The 14,466-nt window shown below is 38.9% G+C and overlaps 1 protein-coding gene across 3 annotated transcripts in view; it reads right to left on the bottom strand.

The window, feature by feature from the left end:
* UVRAG (UV radiation resistance associated) overlaps positions 1 to 14,466 on the bottom strand; it is a 328,846-nt gene that overhangs the window by 255,111 nt on the left and 59,269 nt on the right. For all 3 annotated transcript variants that reach the window (XM_070803925.1, XM_019975249.2, XM_070803924.1), the window contains 2 exons: positions 12,765 to 12,926; positions 8,910 to 8,984 (listed from right to left, as the gene is read on the bottom strand). In XM_070803925.1, coding sequence (XP_070660026.1) covers positions 8,910 to 8,984; positions 12,765 to 12,926 — 237 coding nt within the window. The remainder of the gene's footprint in view (positions 1 to 8,909; positions 8,985 to 12,764; positions 12,927 to 14,466) is intronic.

The following is a 14,466-nucleotide window of genomic DNA, read 5'->3' as shown; positions in this document are numbered from 1 at the left end:
TAAAAGGATAGAAGAAACCTCAAAAAGCACTTAAAAGAAGAAAATCATCTATTCATCACTTTTACACAGGTGACATGGTATAATGAAGAGCATATCTAGAAAGACAGAGATCTATGTTCTGATCCTGGTTCTGCCACTAAACTCATCCTGATTTCCTGATCATTCATTTATTCCCCAAATACTTACTGTTAGCTGCTAGATGCCTGCAGCTGCCACTACTACTAAAACTTCTAATAGTAGTCCTCTGCCTTCCCTACAGAACACACTAAAATAATTTATAGAGCTATGAAACTATCGGAGAAGGCAATGGCACCCCACTCCAGTACTCTTGCCTGGAAAATCCCATGGATGGAGGAGCCTGGTAGGCTGCAGTCCATGGGGTCGCTAAGAGTCGGACACGACTGGGCGACTTCACTTTCACTTTTCACTTTCATGCATTGGAGAAGGAAATGGCAACCCGCTCCAGTGTTCTTGCCTGGAAAATCCCAGGGGTGGTGGAGCCTGATGACTGCCATCATGGGGTGGCACAGAGTTGGACACAACTGAAGCAACTTAGCAGTAGCAGCAGTAGCAATGAAACTATGTGATGATTTTTTATATTACATTTGATATTATTATAGCTATGTCTAAGTTACCACCTAAGGCATGAAACTACTCTCCATGTCAAGTTCAAGAGGCTCTCTAAGCCTCAGTTTCTTTATCCATGAGATAAGCGCGCTGAGTTAAATAAGCCTAATATTCCCTCCAGGATCTTCCCTGGTGGCTCAGACGGTAAAGCGTCTGCCTACAATATGGGAGACATGGGTTCAATCCCTGGGTCGGGAAGATCTCCTAGAGAAGGAAATGGCGACCCACTCCAGTATTCTTACCTGGAAAATCCCATGGACGGAGGAACCTGGTTAGGCTACATTCCATGGGGTCGCAAAGAGTCAGACACGACTGAGCAACTTCACCCATTCACTCAATATTCCCTCCAGTAGCAGAACAAAACTGGGCTTAGAAATCAGGTTTTCTACTTAGCAAAAGTATCATGCCTTGACCAATATAAAATAAGGAATTCCCACTTGTACAGGCTCTGAAACTTGCTGTTGTCCCTAAATCTTCAATCTCAGTTGGACTATGTACTTGAGATGATCAACTCATATGGTTGCCTTTGTGAAATTAATAACCAAACTGTTATTTCAATCTCCTGAGAGTGTTTTGGAGAAGGCAATGGCAAGCCACTCCAGTACTCTTGCCTAGAAAATCCCATGGACGGAGGAGCCTGGTAGGCTGCAGCCCATTGGGGTCGCTATGAGTTGGACACAACTGAGCGACTTCACTTTCACTTTTCAGTTTCACACACTGGAGAAGGAAATGGCAACCCACTTCAGTGTTCTTGCCTGGAGAATCCCAGGGACGGTGGAGCTGGGTGGGCTGCCGTCTATGGGGTCGCACAGAGTCGGACACGACTGAAGCGACTTAGCAGCAGCAGCAGCAGAAGAGTGTTTTACTCCAAAAAGATCTGATCCTTTTTATTTGGATACTTGTTATTCAGTCACTCAGTCGTGTGGGATTCCTTATAATCCCATGGAATGCAGCACGCCAGGCTTCCCTGTCCTTCACTATCTCCTGGAGTTTGCTCAATTCTACTCCTGCTTCAATATTTTTTCCCATTAAAATGAGAATGCATTGCCATCTACTGGACTCTGAAGACATTGCTGCTACAGTTTTTTGTCTGAGAACAAGAATTCTTAACAATTTAAAGCTTTTTATACTTTATCAATAACATAATAGTTATTATGACAATATAAGTTGTATAAAAATAAAACTCCAAAAGCTGAGGCTAGGGATAAGGTAGGGTAAGAGAGAAAAGTACTATCTCTTTGAGATTTTTAATCTCAATTATTGCTATGACAGTTCTAAATATAGCAAGCATTCACCTACATTTGTTAACAAAGTAAGCCCCTCCTACATGCCAGGCACTGTTCAAGGGACACAACTGCTGACGAGTGTACGTATTAGAGAGCAATCCCTCTTTTCATATGGTTTAGAGACTACTGAGTAGTGGTGTCCATACTGAACCTTCCTCATGTGCCAGGCTCAGAATATGCATTATCACCTTTAATATTCAAAATAATTTATGATGAGGAAGAAATTGTTATCTCCACTTACAGGCAAAAAAACAAACTCAGAGATGACTCAGTTTGCCCAAAATCTCATGGGTAAGCAGAAGTGGTGCCTGGAATTCAATTCACATCAATCTGACTCCAACACCCATATTCTTAACCACTAGGAGTGCCCATTCACCCAAGCAGCTGTCAGCATTCTTCCAAAAAGAAAAGTTGTTGCCAAAAAGAAATTCAGATAATGATAACTTCACATGTCTGTATTAAAGGTAAAACTCCTGCACAGGGATCTGAAAAGTTTCCAGCTTACTGGATCAAGAACTGGCCCAACAGCCTCTCATTCCTGATGCTCCTCCAACTGCCCTCCTAGTAGCAAAATCCACCTGGGAGCATCTCTCCCACTCACCTAGCCTGATTCACCAACCTCTTCCTAAGGTTCTCTTCGAATCACTTATGGTTCTGCTATAACTCACTGTGTTAAGATCCAAACAACTGATATCAAAAATAATTTTTCAAAATAAACCTATTTGTAAATTGCAGCTCTTCTGGAAGAAATGCTACTTTATCTCAGGTAAAAGAATAAATGTTGGTGAGTCTGCACCTAACATTTCTGCATCCCAGAGTACTGAGTTTAACAATGGGCATATAGTAGGTACTTGATACGTACTGACAGAAAAAAATCATGAATCAAGTTTACAACTAAAAATAGATTTTTATTATCATTTATTCAGTTATTTTCTTTGTCTGCATTGCTGTTAAATATGTAAGAGTTTAATTTGTATGCCAAATAAATGAAACTTTACTACACAAATTTAAAAAGGTGTCACTTCCTAATAATGCCAGCAGAAGTTACTGAATGAAGGATTCAGACCCACAGTATATATTTCAGTCAAAGATTTTCAAATATATTAAATAGTTTCCAAACACATCCCTGGAAGTGAGATTGAATACTCATCCAATACAGTAAAAAGCTGAGACATTTACTAGATTCCTAACAACTCAACAGAAATGAGTAAATCCTTTTTGAGAAGCAGATAAACAAAGAGGCAAAAGTTTCAAGCAAATAAGCTTCAACTTTAAGACCACGGTTGAAAAGTTTAGACCATAGACTCATCTAGAGCCAGACATCCTGGAATGTGAAGTCAGGTGGGCCTTAGGAGGCATCACTATGAACAAAGCTAGTGGAGGCGATGGAATTCCAGTTGAGCTATTTCAAATCCTGAAAGATGATGCTGTGAAAGTGCTGCACTCAATATGCCAGCAAATTTGGAAAACTCAGCAGTGGCCACAGGACCAGAAAAGGTCAGTTTTCATTCCAATCCCAAAGAAAGGTAATGCCAAAGAACGCTCAAACTACCGCACAATTGCACTCATCTCACACACTAGTAAAGTGATGCTCAAAATTCTCCAAGCCAGGCTTTAGCAATATGTGAACCGTGAACTTCCAGATGTTCAAGCTGGTTTCAGAAAAGGCAGAGGAACCAGAGATCAAATTGCCAACATTCGCTGGATTATCAAAAAAGCAAGAGAGTTCCAAAAAAACATCTATTTCTGCTTTGTTGACTATGCCAAAGCCTTTGACTGTGTGGACCACAATAAACTGTGGAAAATTCTGAAAGAGATGGGAATACCGGACCACCTGACCTGCCTCTTGAGAAACCTGAATACAGGTCAGGAAGCAACAGCTAGAACTGGACATGGAACAACAGACTGGTTCCAAGTAGGAAAAGGAGTTCGTCAAGGCTGTATACTGTCACCCTGCTTATTTAACTTCTATGCAGAGTACATCATGAGAAATGCTGGGCTGAAGGAAGCACAAGCTGCAATCAAGATTGCAGGGAGAAATATCAATAACCTCAGATATGCAGATGACACCACCCTTATGGCAGAAAGTGAAGAACTAAAGAGCCTCTTGATGAAAGTGAAAGAGGAGAGTGAAAAAGTTGCCTTAAAGCTCAACATTCAGAAAACAAAGATCATGGCATCTGGTCCCATCACTTCATGGCAAATAGATGGGACAGTGGAAACAGTGGTTGACTTTATTTTTCTGGGCTCCAAAATCACTGCAGATGGTGACTGCAGCCATGAAATTAAAAGACGTTTGCTCCTTGGAAGGAAAGTTATGACCAACCTAGACAGCATATTAAAAAGCAGAGACATTACTTTGCCAACAAAGGTCCGTCTAGTCAAGGCTATGGATTTTCCAGTAGTCATGTATGGATGTGAGTTGGACTATAAAGAAAGCTGAGCACCAAAGAACTGATGCTTTTGAACTGTGGTGTTGGAGAAGATTCTTGAGAGTCCCTTGGACTGCAAGGAGATCCAACCAGTCCATCCTAAAGGAGATCAGTCCTGGGTGTTCACTGGAGGGACTGATGTTGAAGCTGAAACTCCAATACTTGGCCACCTGATGCAGAGAGCTGACTCATTTGGAAAAGACCCTGATGCTGGGAAAGATTGAGGGCAGGAGTAGAAGGGGACGACAGATGATGAGATGGTTGGATGGCATCACCGACACAATGGACATGGGTTTGGGTGGACTCCAGGAGTTGGTGATGGACAGGGAGGCCTGGCGTGCTATGGTTCATGGGGTCGCAAAGAGTCGGACATGACTGAGCGACTGAACTGAACTGAACTGAACTTTAGACCATGGTGGCTTAAGATACTTTAACATGGACAGAGGAAGAATTAACAGCAACACAATCATCAGATGTGTTTCTGGTTACAGCTAATGTGAAAAACCAGGAATGCTGAAGAACTGGTCAACAAAAACTTTAGTCACTATTTAAAAAGTTGCTTTAAAACATGCTTCCTTGTGATAGCTTCACAAGTAATCTTTCATCTTCCATATAGAACATACATTCTTAAAGCCTTGCTGCCTTAGAATATTTTAATCCTTTATGAAATATTTCAGCCACAGATATTCTATCCATATTCAGTGACTGTGATTACAAGTATATTTGGACTTATTTCTGTCACTGTACCACATGCTTCTGTTTACTATTTGTTTTCTTTTTTGTTTTCCTTTTCTGGCTCCTATCAAGTTGACAGAGTTTGCTACTCCTTATATTCCCTTTTTTCCCTCTGCCAATTAAAAATCTATATTGTTTCTAGTATTTAGTAGGTATCTTGACATTTTTACCATGCACACTTAACCACAAGCTATTATAAGAAATTTTAAACTTGTTTACTATCTCTAGCCTCCTCCCGAACAAATCAATGAGTCTTACTCTTCAAAGAGCCTCCCCCACCTTATTATTGTCTAGAGCAAACAGAGTCCTAAAACTCTCTGTGGAGAAGGGTCAGTTGCTTTTCCTTCAACCCATTGTGAGCTGATACTTCAATAAAATACAATAAAAAGGCACAATAATGTCAAATGGCTATAAAAGTTTAAAAACACTTACTTTCACTTTTTTATACTTGGCTTACCACAGACCGGTGACAGTTCTAGACTAGCTCTGGGCCACTTTGAACAACAGTGGTGATTTGTTTTATCATTTATGGTATAACTTAGTTTTTGTGTGCTTTTTGGTTTGTCAGCAGTTAGCCAAATTCACTAATGTTTTACCACTTTTATACACCCTGCTATATCCCACATCTTCCCTTTGGGATCAATTCTTTATCTACCACATTCAGTATAGATAGAAGCAGTAAACCTTCAGTCTTCAGGTACTTAAAATTGTCTTTCACCCTCACCCTTTACTGAATGTTTACCAGAAACAGAATTGTACGTTAACAGTTAACAGCACTTTGAAGATACATTTCTTCTTGAATCTACTGTTGCTGATGAGAAGTCTGCTGTCAGTCTAATTTATAGGTAATATTTCCTTTCTCTCTATGAGCTTTTAAGATTTTCCCTTTTAAAATTATCCTTAAAGATGAGTGGTGTCCCTAAGATATCTTTTTTCAGCCTCCTTTTGTAATACGGAGAGCCCTATCTCAGCTTTTATGCACATTTAGTGGAATCAAGATTGCCGGGAGAAATATCAATAACCTCAGATATGCAGATGACACCACCCTTATGGCAGAAAGTGAAGAGGAACTAAAGAGTCTCTTGATGAGAGTGAAAGAGGAGAGTGAAAAAGTTGGCTTAAAGCTCAACATTCAGAAAGCGAAGATCATGGCATCCGGTCCCATCACTTCATGGGAAATAGATGGGGAAACAGTGGAAAGAGTGTCAGACTTTATTTTTCTGGGCTCCAAAATCACTACAGATGGTGACTGCAGCCATGAAATTAAAAGACGCTTACTCCTTGGAAGGAAAGTTATGACCAACCTAGACAGCATATTCAAAAGCAGAGACATTACTTTGCCAACAAAGGTTCATCTAGTCAAGGCTATGGTTTTTCCTGGGGTCATGTATGGATGTGAGAGTTGGACTGTGAAGAAGGCTGAGCGCCGAAGAATTGATGCCTTTGAACTGTGGTGTTGGAGAAGACTCTTGAGAGTCCCTTGGACTGCAAGGAGATCCAACCAGTCCATCCTAAAGGAGATCAGCCCTGGGATTTCTTTGGAAGGAGTGATGCTAAAGCTGAAACTCCAGTACTTTGGCCACCTCATTCGAAGAGTTGACTCATTGGAAAAGACTCTGATGCTGGGAGGGATTGGGGGCAGGAGGAGAAGGGGACGACAGAGGATGAGATGGCTGGATGGCATCACTGACTCGATGGACGTGAGTCTGAGTGAACTCCGGGAGTTGGTGATGGACAGGGAGGCCTGGCGAGCTGCAATTCATGGGGTTGCAAAGAGTCAGACATGACTGAGCAACTGATCTGATCTGATCTGAGTGTGCATTTTGCCCAGAGAAGCCCATCTTTCAGCCAATTATATTAAATGCTTCTGCCCACTTCTTTGAGCTTCTATCTCTGTTTCAGAGATGTTTATTATTTTGCTTTTTGTTTGTTTTAGCAACGAATATCTCTTTAAACTTCTCTGATTTCATCAATCACTGTCTTTGGTTTGGTTCAAAATCAAACCAAAAACAAAAACCTCTCTTTCTTTAGCCTGAGATTCCACAAAAAATTTCACTCCCTTTTCCTCATCCATCTCTCACCATTCCTTCTCTGCCACCTTTTACAACATCTTCTCCCATATTTGACCTTTAAAAGTGGGAGATCCTCAGGCCCATTACTAAGTCCCTTTTTTCTCACTAAGTACTGCTTGTCCTTGGTCTATCTTATGTGAACTCATGATTTCAGTAACTATTTGCCATAAATCTCGCTATTTATATCTCTATCTTGCTTCTCTCCTCTGAACTCCAGATTCATATAATTCAAATGTCTCCTTTAAAACCTACACAGGGCTATCTTGAGGTATTCTCAAAGTCTGTATGATCAAATCTCAACTCATGATCTGCCTCCAGCAAAGCTGGTCTTCCTCCAGTTCCTCAGCTCTCTCAGTGCCTGGCACTTTTATCCATCTGGTTACTTCATCTAAGCCAGAAACCCAAAAGGTAGCCTTAACACCATCTTTTTTCCTCTACCCTAAATTCAAACCAAGTCCTAATGATTTTATCTCCTAAAACTTTCCTAAATCTATCTGCTATTCTACCATAACCCTGTTCCAAAGTATCAAATCTCTTACCTGATACACTTATAAGTAAGATCCTTCTTACTGTCTTCCCACATACATTCTTGCTGCTTCTAAAATCAGTTCTTATAGCAGCCAGAGTGAAATTATTAAAACACAAATCTAATTATACCTCTGCCATGGTAAATATCCTTCAACACACTTCACAGCTCTTAGGATAAAATCTTTTAAAAGGTTCTGTTATGTGGTCCCTGACTACCTTTCCAGCCACATCTGGTATCATTTTCCCTTATTACCCAGACCTTCCTTCAGTTCCTTAAAACTCACCACTTCCTCTAGCATTTCATGGCCTTCCAACACTACCCTCCTCTACTCAGAATGCTCTCTCTATTCAGCCCTCACTCTCTCCACATTGTTCACTTCCATTCATACTCAGGATTGTAACCTTAAAAGTCAAGTCCCGAAGACCATTCTTGAGCCACTAGAGCAGGTAAGATCATCACACGCTTTTATAGCACTTGCCACCATTTACGTTTATATAGTCACCTGTTAGGTTACTTTACAGTGTGTGTCTCCTCCGTACACTCCATGACAGCAGGGAAATCCGTCTGCTCACCACTGTACCCTGAGCACTTAGAGCAAGGAGCTGATGTATAGCATGTGCTCAATAAATAGCCACTGAATGGATGCAGCATTCTAGCAACAGTATTTCAGATCATCAAGAATTAGGAATGATCACTAAGGATCATGATCACTAAGGAAATCATGTAGAAACTCATTTCACTGGTTTGTGGCCCAAATTAAATAGGATAAAAAACATGAATCACCTGACATGGTACCACAGAGAGCAGGCACTTAGTAAAAACAAATTCCTTCTCCTTTCTCTAATCACCTTTAGATACAGAGACAGCAAAGACCATAATGAAACTGACTACAATATAACTTGCCTCAGGATTCTTAAATTTATTCAAAGCTGTAAAAGATATCTGAAACATTTAGTGAAACTGTATTACATTTAATCAAAAGCCACTATCCTTCTTTAACCCCTAAAGAATTGTTAGAAAGCAGCCAGTTGAGATTTTCTTTTAGGAAAATTAATATAATATGGATTTAGAAAAGATGGGTGCAGTTACAAAATGAGTTTTCACCCGAAGCCACACTAAACAACAAACTTACACTTAAAACATGGTTCTATTTACACAGAGCTTTTGCCTGATATGTGAATGCACACCTGCACTAACAAAACTCACAGCATCACGCAAACCCTCTTACCTTATGTTCAAATGGAGCACCATAATAGCCATCATTCAGCCCAAAAATTATTTCATTCTGGTTGCGGGCATGAATCTAAGAGAGGAGGAAAAGACATTATTAGTTCATCTCATTCCAATCAAGTTTTAATGTGACTAGAAAATGACGGGACCTACTTCAATGTTGAAAAATAATTGGCTATGTCTAACAAGCCAGCAGAAAACAAACTGCATATCATAGGACAAGGCAATCAATTTAGAGTTTCCTGTTTTAGTCACAGTTCTCACAAAATCATCACATGCGATCACAGGCACCATCATTCACACACATTTTCCACAAACACTTCTTGAGGTTGTTACAGAAAGCAAATTCCTTAAGCACAGGGGATTAAGAGGCATACTATACATTATTTAATCTCAAAGAAAACACAATCCAGGACTTCCCTGGTGGTCCAGTGATTAAAATCCACCTGCAATGCAGAGGACATGGGTTCAATTCCTCATCTGGAAAAATTCCATATGCCAATGGGGCAAGTAAGCCCATGCACCACAACTACTGAAGCCCATGCACCCTAGAGTCCGTGCTCTGCAATAAGAAAAGCCACCCCAACGAGAAAGCTGAGCACCATAACGTAATAAAGAGGAGCCCCAATCGCCGCTGCAACTAGAAAAAGCCCATGCACAGCAACCAAGACCCAATGCAGTCAAAAATAAATAAAATTAAAAAAAAAATAACAGTTCAATTAGTCTGTCAATGCTTTAAGTCTGTCGTAGAAAAAACATAAAAGATTAATACTATTTTTTATCTTCAAAAAGACAGTCTAAAGATAATATCCAATCTCCAAAACCCTTAAAAGTCTACTAATTATTTTCTGCCAACTACTGTTTCAAATACAACTGATTTGAGCTTCAGTGTTACTTCAAATTAAACTTCATCTAAAAAATGGAGGAATAAGACTTTCAAAATTGAAGAAGAATTTTTAATAGCTCAAAACAGCATAAAGTCTATAAAAACAAATTTGATTACTTGATCAGAAAGAGTTGTGGCTGAAATGTTTTTTAATTGCTTTTGCAATGAGGAGTTAAAGTGAGGGTTCAAGTGGGGGAAAGAAAAAAGACTACCAGAATAGAACATTTCATCTTTTCTTTCTCTAGCTAGAGATACAAAGGCCAAAGTCAGCAGCAGAAAATTCCTGTGAACATTTACCTGACTTCCATACCTGCTGTATCTGTTACTAAAGCAGAATTAATCACATGCTTCCTGTTAGCCTATATCTTTACTCAACTGAATACAATGATACCAAAAGATGGACCTGCTATAATAAATTTATAATGAAAACTATAAACCAATTTTAAGAAATGTCCCATCTTATGACAGAAAAGGAGAAAGCACTATGAAATCAGTTTCAAGATTAGCAGAAACACAAAAATTTTACAAACACCAAATATTTTATACATATATATACCTCAAGAGGAAAAAGATTAAAATCATATGCATCAAAATGTTAACAATGGTTATCTGAACAAACATTTCACACACAAAAAAAGAAAAAGGTGGAGGACTGAGAACAAATATACATTTTCTTAATGTAAAACATCATTTCATCATTAGGGAAATCAAAATTAGGATGAGATACCATCAGAATGGCAAAAAATTAAAAAGACTGACATTAACAAGTCCTTACAAAAGTAAGGAACTTTCATACATTGCTGATGGGGACGCAGAATGATAGTTACTTTGGAAAAAGTTTCACAGTTTCTTACAAGTTTCAACACAGCTCTTACCATTAGACCCAGAAACTCCATTTATTCAAGAGAAATGAAAACTTATGTCAACACAAAGACCTATATTTAATTATTCACAGCAGCATTATTCATTGTAGTGGTGGTTACTTACTTCATACATTTGTCAAACACATTGAAATGTATACATTAAAAGGATAAATTTTATTGTATGTAAATTTTACCTCAAAAAACCCTAACTTGTAAAAAAATTTCATTCAAAAGTCATTGATTCCCTGACCCTATGCAGACTGTCTAAATACCTCTTAAACGTACTCCCGTAGCTCTCTTTGCAGGTATTTATCTATCATCAGTTTACCAGGTCCTAAGAACCTTATCTTAGTCATCTCTGGATCACTGACACTAAGAACGATGCCTGTCAGAAAGCAGATGACCAATCAATAAACCTAAGTGATGCTGGCTATTAACCTAATACAGCTTAGCCTCGCTTTCCTCTAAAAATCTGTAACTCTATTATATCTGATTTTTAGTAGTAGTTGTTATATCTATTTCATAGATGACTTTAAGTGTCTAATTGGCTTAGAAAAATGTTTTCCCTTTCTCTTGTTCTCTGCTATACCAGCTTTGTAAGAGGATACATGAATGCTAACTCTCTGAAAGTAGGGTAAGTTAGACCTAAGTACATTTGGGTGTTTTAAGAAGACAACCAACTAAGGAATGTATGAACTGAAAAACATGATGAAGGCCATCTTCTCTGGGCAAAACAAGACTTTGCCACAAGCCTATAGCTCTGCGATTCTAACGTTAAGAAGCACCACCCCATGCAAAATGTTAACAAGTGCTTAGTGTCATTGTGCACAGGGTCTATGCACAAAGAGCCAACTACAGCATGTAGGAAGACAGAAAGAACATGTGCCCCAGTGCCTTTAGCCGGGCTAAAGGCAACAAGCATTTGGGATTAAAAGAATGACCCTAAGCCAAAGTCATTACCGCATGAGTTTTAAGATCAGTCCTAAAACAGAAGAAAAAATATAAAAATAAAACAATTTGCAGCAGGTTAGAATTTAGTAAAGGAAAATATTTATTGAATGCATTGTTCTGGTCTCTACCCAAGAACACAAAATAAACTATGGTGTGCAAAATAAAGGAAGAGTTGTTTTGTTGTTGTTTTTTTACTCTGAAAAATATACAGAGAGAACTGTCTAAGAGAAATATACCAGATGGTATATACTGAATAAATATTAAGAAATATGAAGGATGTTTGCAGATACAACTAACATTTTACATTGCCTTTATCAGTAGTCCCACAGGTATCACAAAATAGAAATGGCATTTATTCCAATGTGGGATGGGTAGTTACCAAGGACTACATGTATACAGCAGTGTAGTACAGCGGAAAGAGAATGAATTTTTAAGTCAGCCAGGCCTCATATAAATTCCAGCTCCACCTATCAGTGTGATCTTGATTAGTTTCTTAAACTCTCTGAGGCTCAATTTTCCCATCAGGAAACTGGGCAATAATATCAGCTTTCACAAAGTTGTCAAAAACATTAATTGCAGTTACTTATGTCTGGGACTGGCAAATAGGTTTCATTTCATATGCAATTCTGGCATATTGCTAGGTGCATTCTGAAATACTGTGTTAGAAAAGACTGCACAGCTACTTCTGAGCTCAGATAGCTCAGTCAGCTACATCAGTCATGGGGAACGGGTAGCAGTAGGTAAGCCAGGCATTTGTCATCCCTGTGTTCAACAAACAGTAGCTCCTCTTATTCTTGGAAAAACCCTACTCTACTGGCCATAAGAGAGGTGTTCATTTTCAACTTGTTTTTCAGATTCTAGGGGAAATAGCCAGCATGACAGAAGAGGCAGAGTACTATAAGAAAGCATATTCTTTCCTACTGCCCACCCCACTCAAAATCCTCTTAAATTAGCAGCTTAAAGCAGTTCTTCATAAATGTTTTCAGTTATTTTTTAAACTTCTCAATGACTCCAATTTCTGTAATTAAGTAAACAGTCATAAAAGGTCTCTTTTTATTAACAGGAAATATAGAATCTGACAATTCAACAAAAAAAAAGCTAGATGGTTTCTTTGGAGAGGACAACTACTTGAAACTGACAGTCTAAAAATTACCTGCTGACCCAGGTATTTCAGCCCGTCCAAACAGACTTTCCATTCAATCAACAGCTGGTAGACGTCCTCCTTTCCACCCCATATCTTCACCACAAAACAAGACACAGATGTATCCAGACGGTCTGGCATTATTCCAAAATCAAGACTCCGCCATGTTGGATTCTGTTAATAGAAATGAAAACCTGCTTTAGGAAGATCCTAAATGTTTACAGTTATTTCAGTTAGGTTGTACATAATTTTGTTTTTTAACCAAAAGAACTCATATATTACATTGCAAACTTAAGTGAACTAAGAAGACATTCCAATTAACATGAAGAGAGTGATACTGACACTTTTCAATTTCTCTGCTTAATTATAGTCACTGGAAGGAGCATATATTCTAGTCTCTAATTAACATGGCTTCCTATGGTAATTCATTTATTTATTCCACACAATACACAATCATTAAGAAACAACATATAAACAATGCCCTCAAAGTACCTCCAACTTATTGCTGGATTTGAACGTCTCTTTAAATAATTACACAATTTCATGAAAACTCCAATATTCAAAAGGTTACAAAGTGGCACAGGAGGGATTAATAAACTATGAAGGAACAGGGGGAAAGAGGGCATGCAGGCCATGAAGCTTGGCTTTTATAGGACAAATAATATTTCACCAGGTTGAAAGAGGGAATTGCCCAGTAAAATAAGGGCTCAGAGGTGTGAAATAGCAGTGTGGTCAAGTAACTACAGCAACTGCTAGAACACACAGCACCAGAGTGGCAGGGTGCAAAGCTGGAGCGATCAACAGGAGGCTTCATGCCGAGGAGGCAGTTTACTGTGTACAAGCTGTGGGGACACTGAGAGGCTTTAAGGTTAAGAAAGACAAGGTCAACTGTATGCTCTGAAAGAAGTTTGTTTTCCATTCAGATAGTTGAAACATTCTCTGAAAAGGGAAAAAATTAAGGGCCTTTAATATTATCAATAGACATGAACTACAATACATCAATTATTTACTTTCAATTATTTCCCTACTTTTTTAAAAATTCTTTTTTAAATTTTTATGTGGAGGATAATTGCTTTACAATATTGTGTTAGTTTCTGCCACACATCAACCTGAATCAGCCAGAGGCAGGCACATGTCCCCTCCCTCTTGAACCTCCCTCCCACCTCCCACACCAACCCACCCCTCTCTAGTTTATCACTGAGCGCTGGGTTTGAGTTCCCTGTGTCATACAGCAAATTCCCACTATTTATTTTACGTATGGTAGTGTTTCGACGTTACTCTTTCAATTCATCCCTCCTTCTCTTTCCCCCACTGTGTCCACAAGTCTATTTTCTATGTCTGTGTCTCCACTGCTCTCCCGCAAATAGGTTCATCAGTATCATCTTTCTATATATATACACATTAATATAGGATATCTGTTTTTCTGATTTATTTCACTATGTGTAATAGGATCTAGGTTCATCCACCTCATTAGAATTAACTCTGATGTGTTCCTTTTTATGATTAATATTCCACTGTATAGATGTACCATAACTTCCTTATCCATTCATCTGGTGATGGACATCTACGTTGCTTCCATGTCCTAGCTACTGGAAATAGTGCTGCGATGAACACTGGGGTAATGTGTCTTTTTAAAGAATCCACCCGCAATGCAGGAGATCCTGGTTCAATTCCTGGGTCGAGAATATCCCCTAGAGAACAGATATGCTACCTA

This window comes from Bos indicus, chromosome 15, assembly GCF_029378745.1.
Source record: "Bos indicus isolate NIAB-ARS_2022 breed Sahiwal x Tharparkar chromosome 15, NIAB-ARS_B.indTharparkar_mat_pri_1.0, whole genome shotgun sequence".
Lineage (NCBI taxonomy): Eukaryota > Metazoa > Chordata > Mammalia > Artiodactyla > Bovidae > Bos > Bos indicus.
This window is presented reverse-complemented; position numbering and strand designations above follow the sequence as displayed.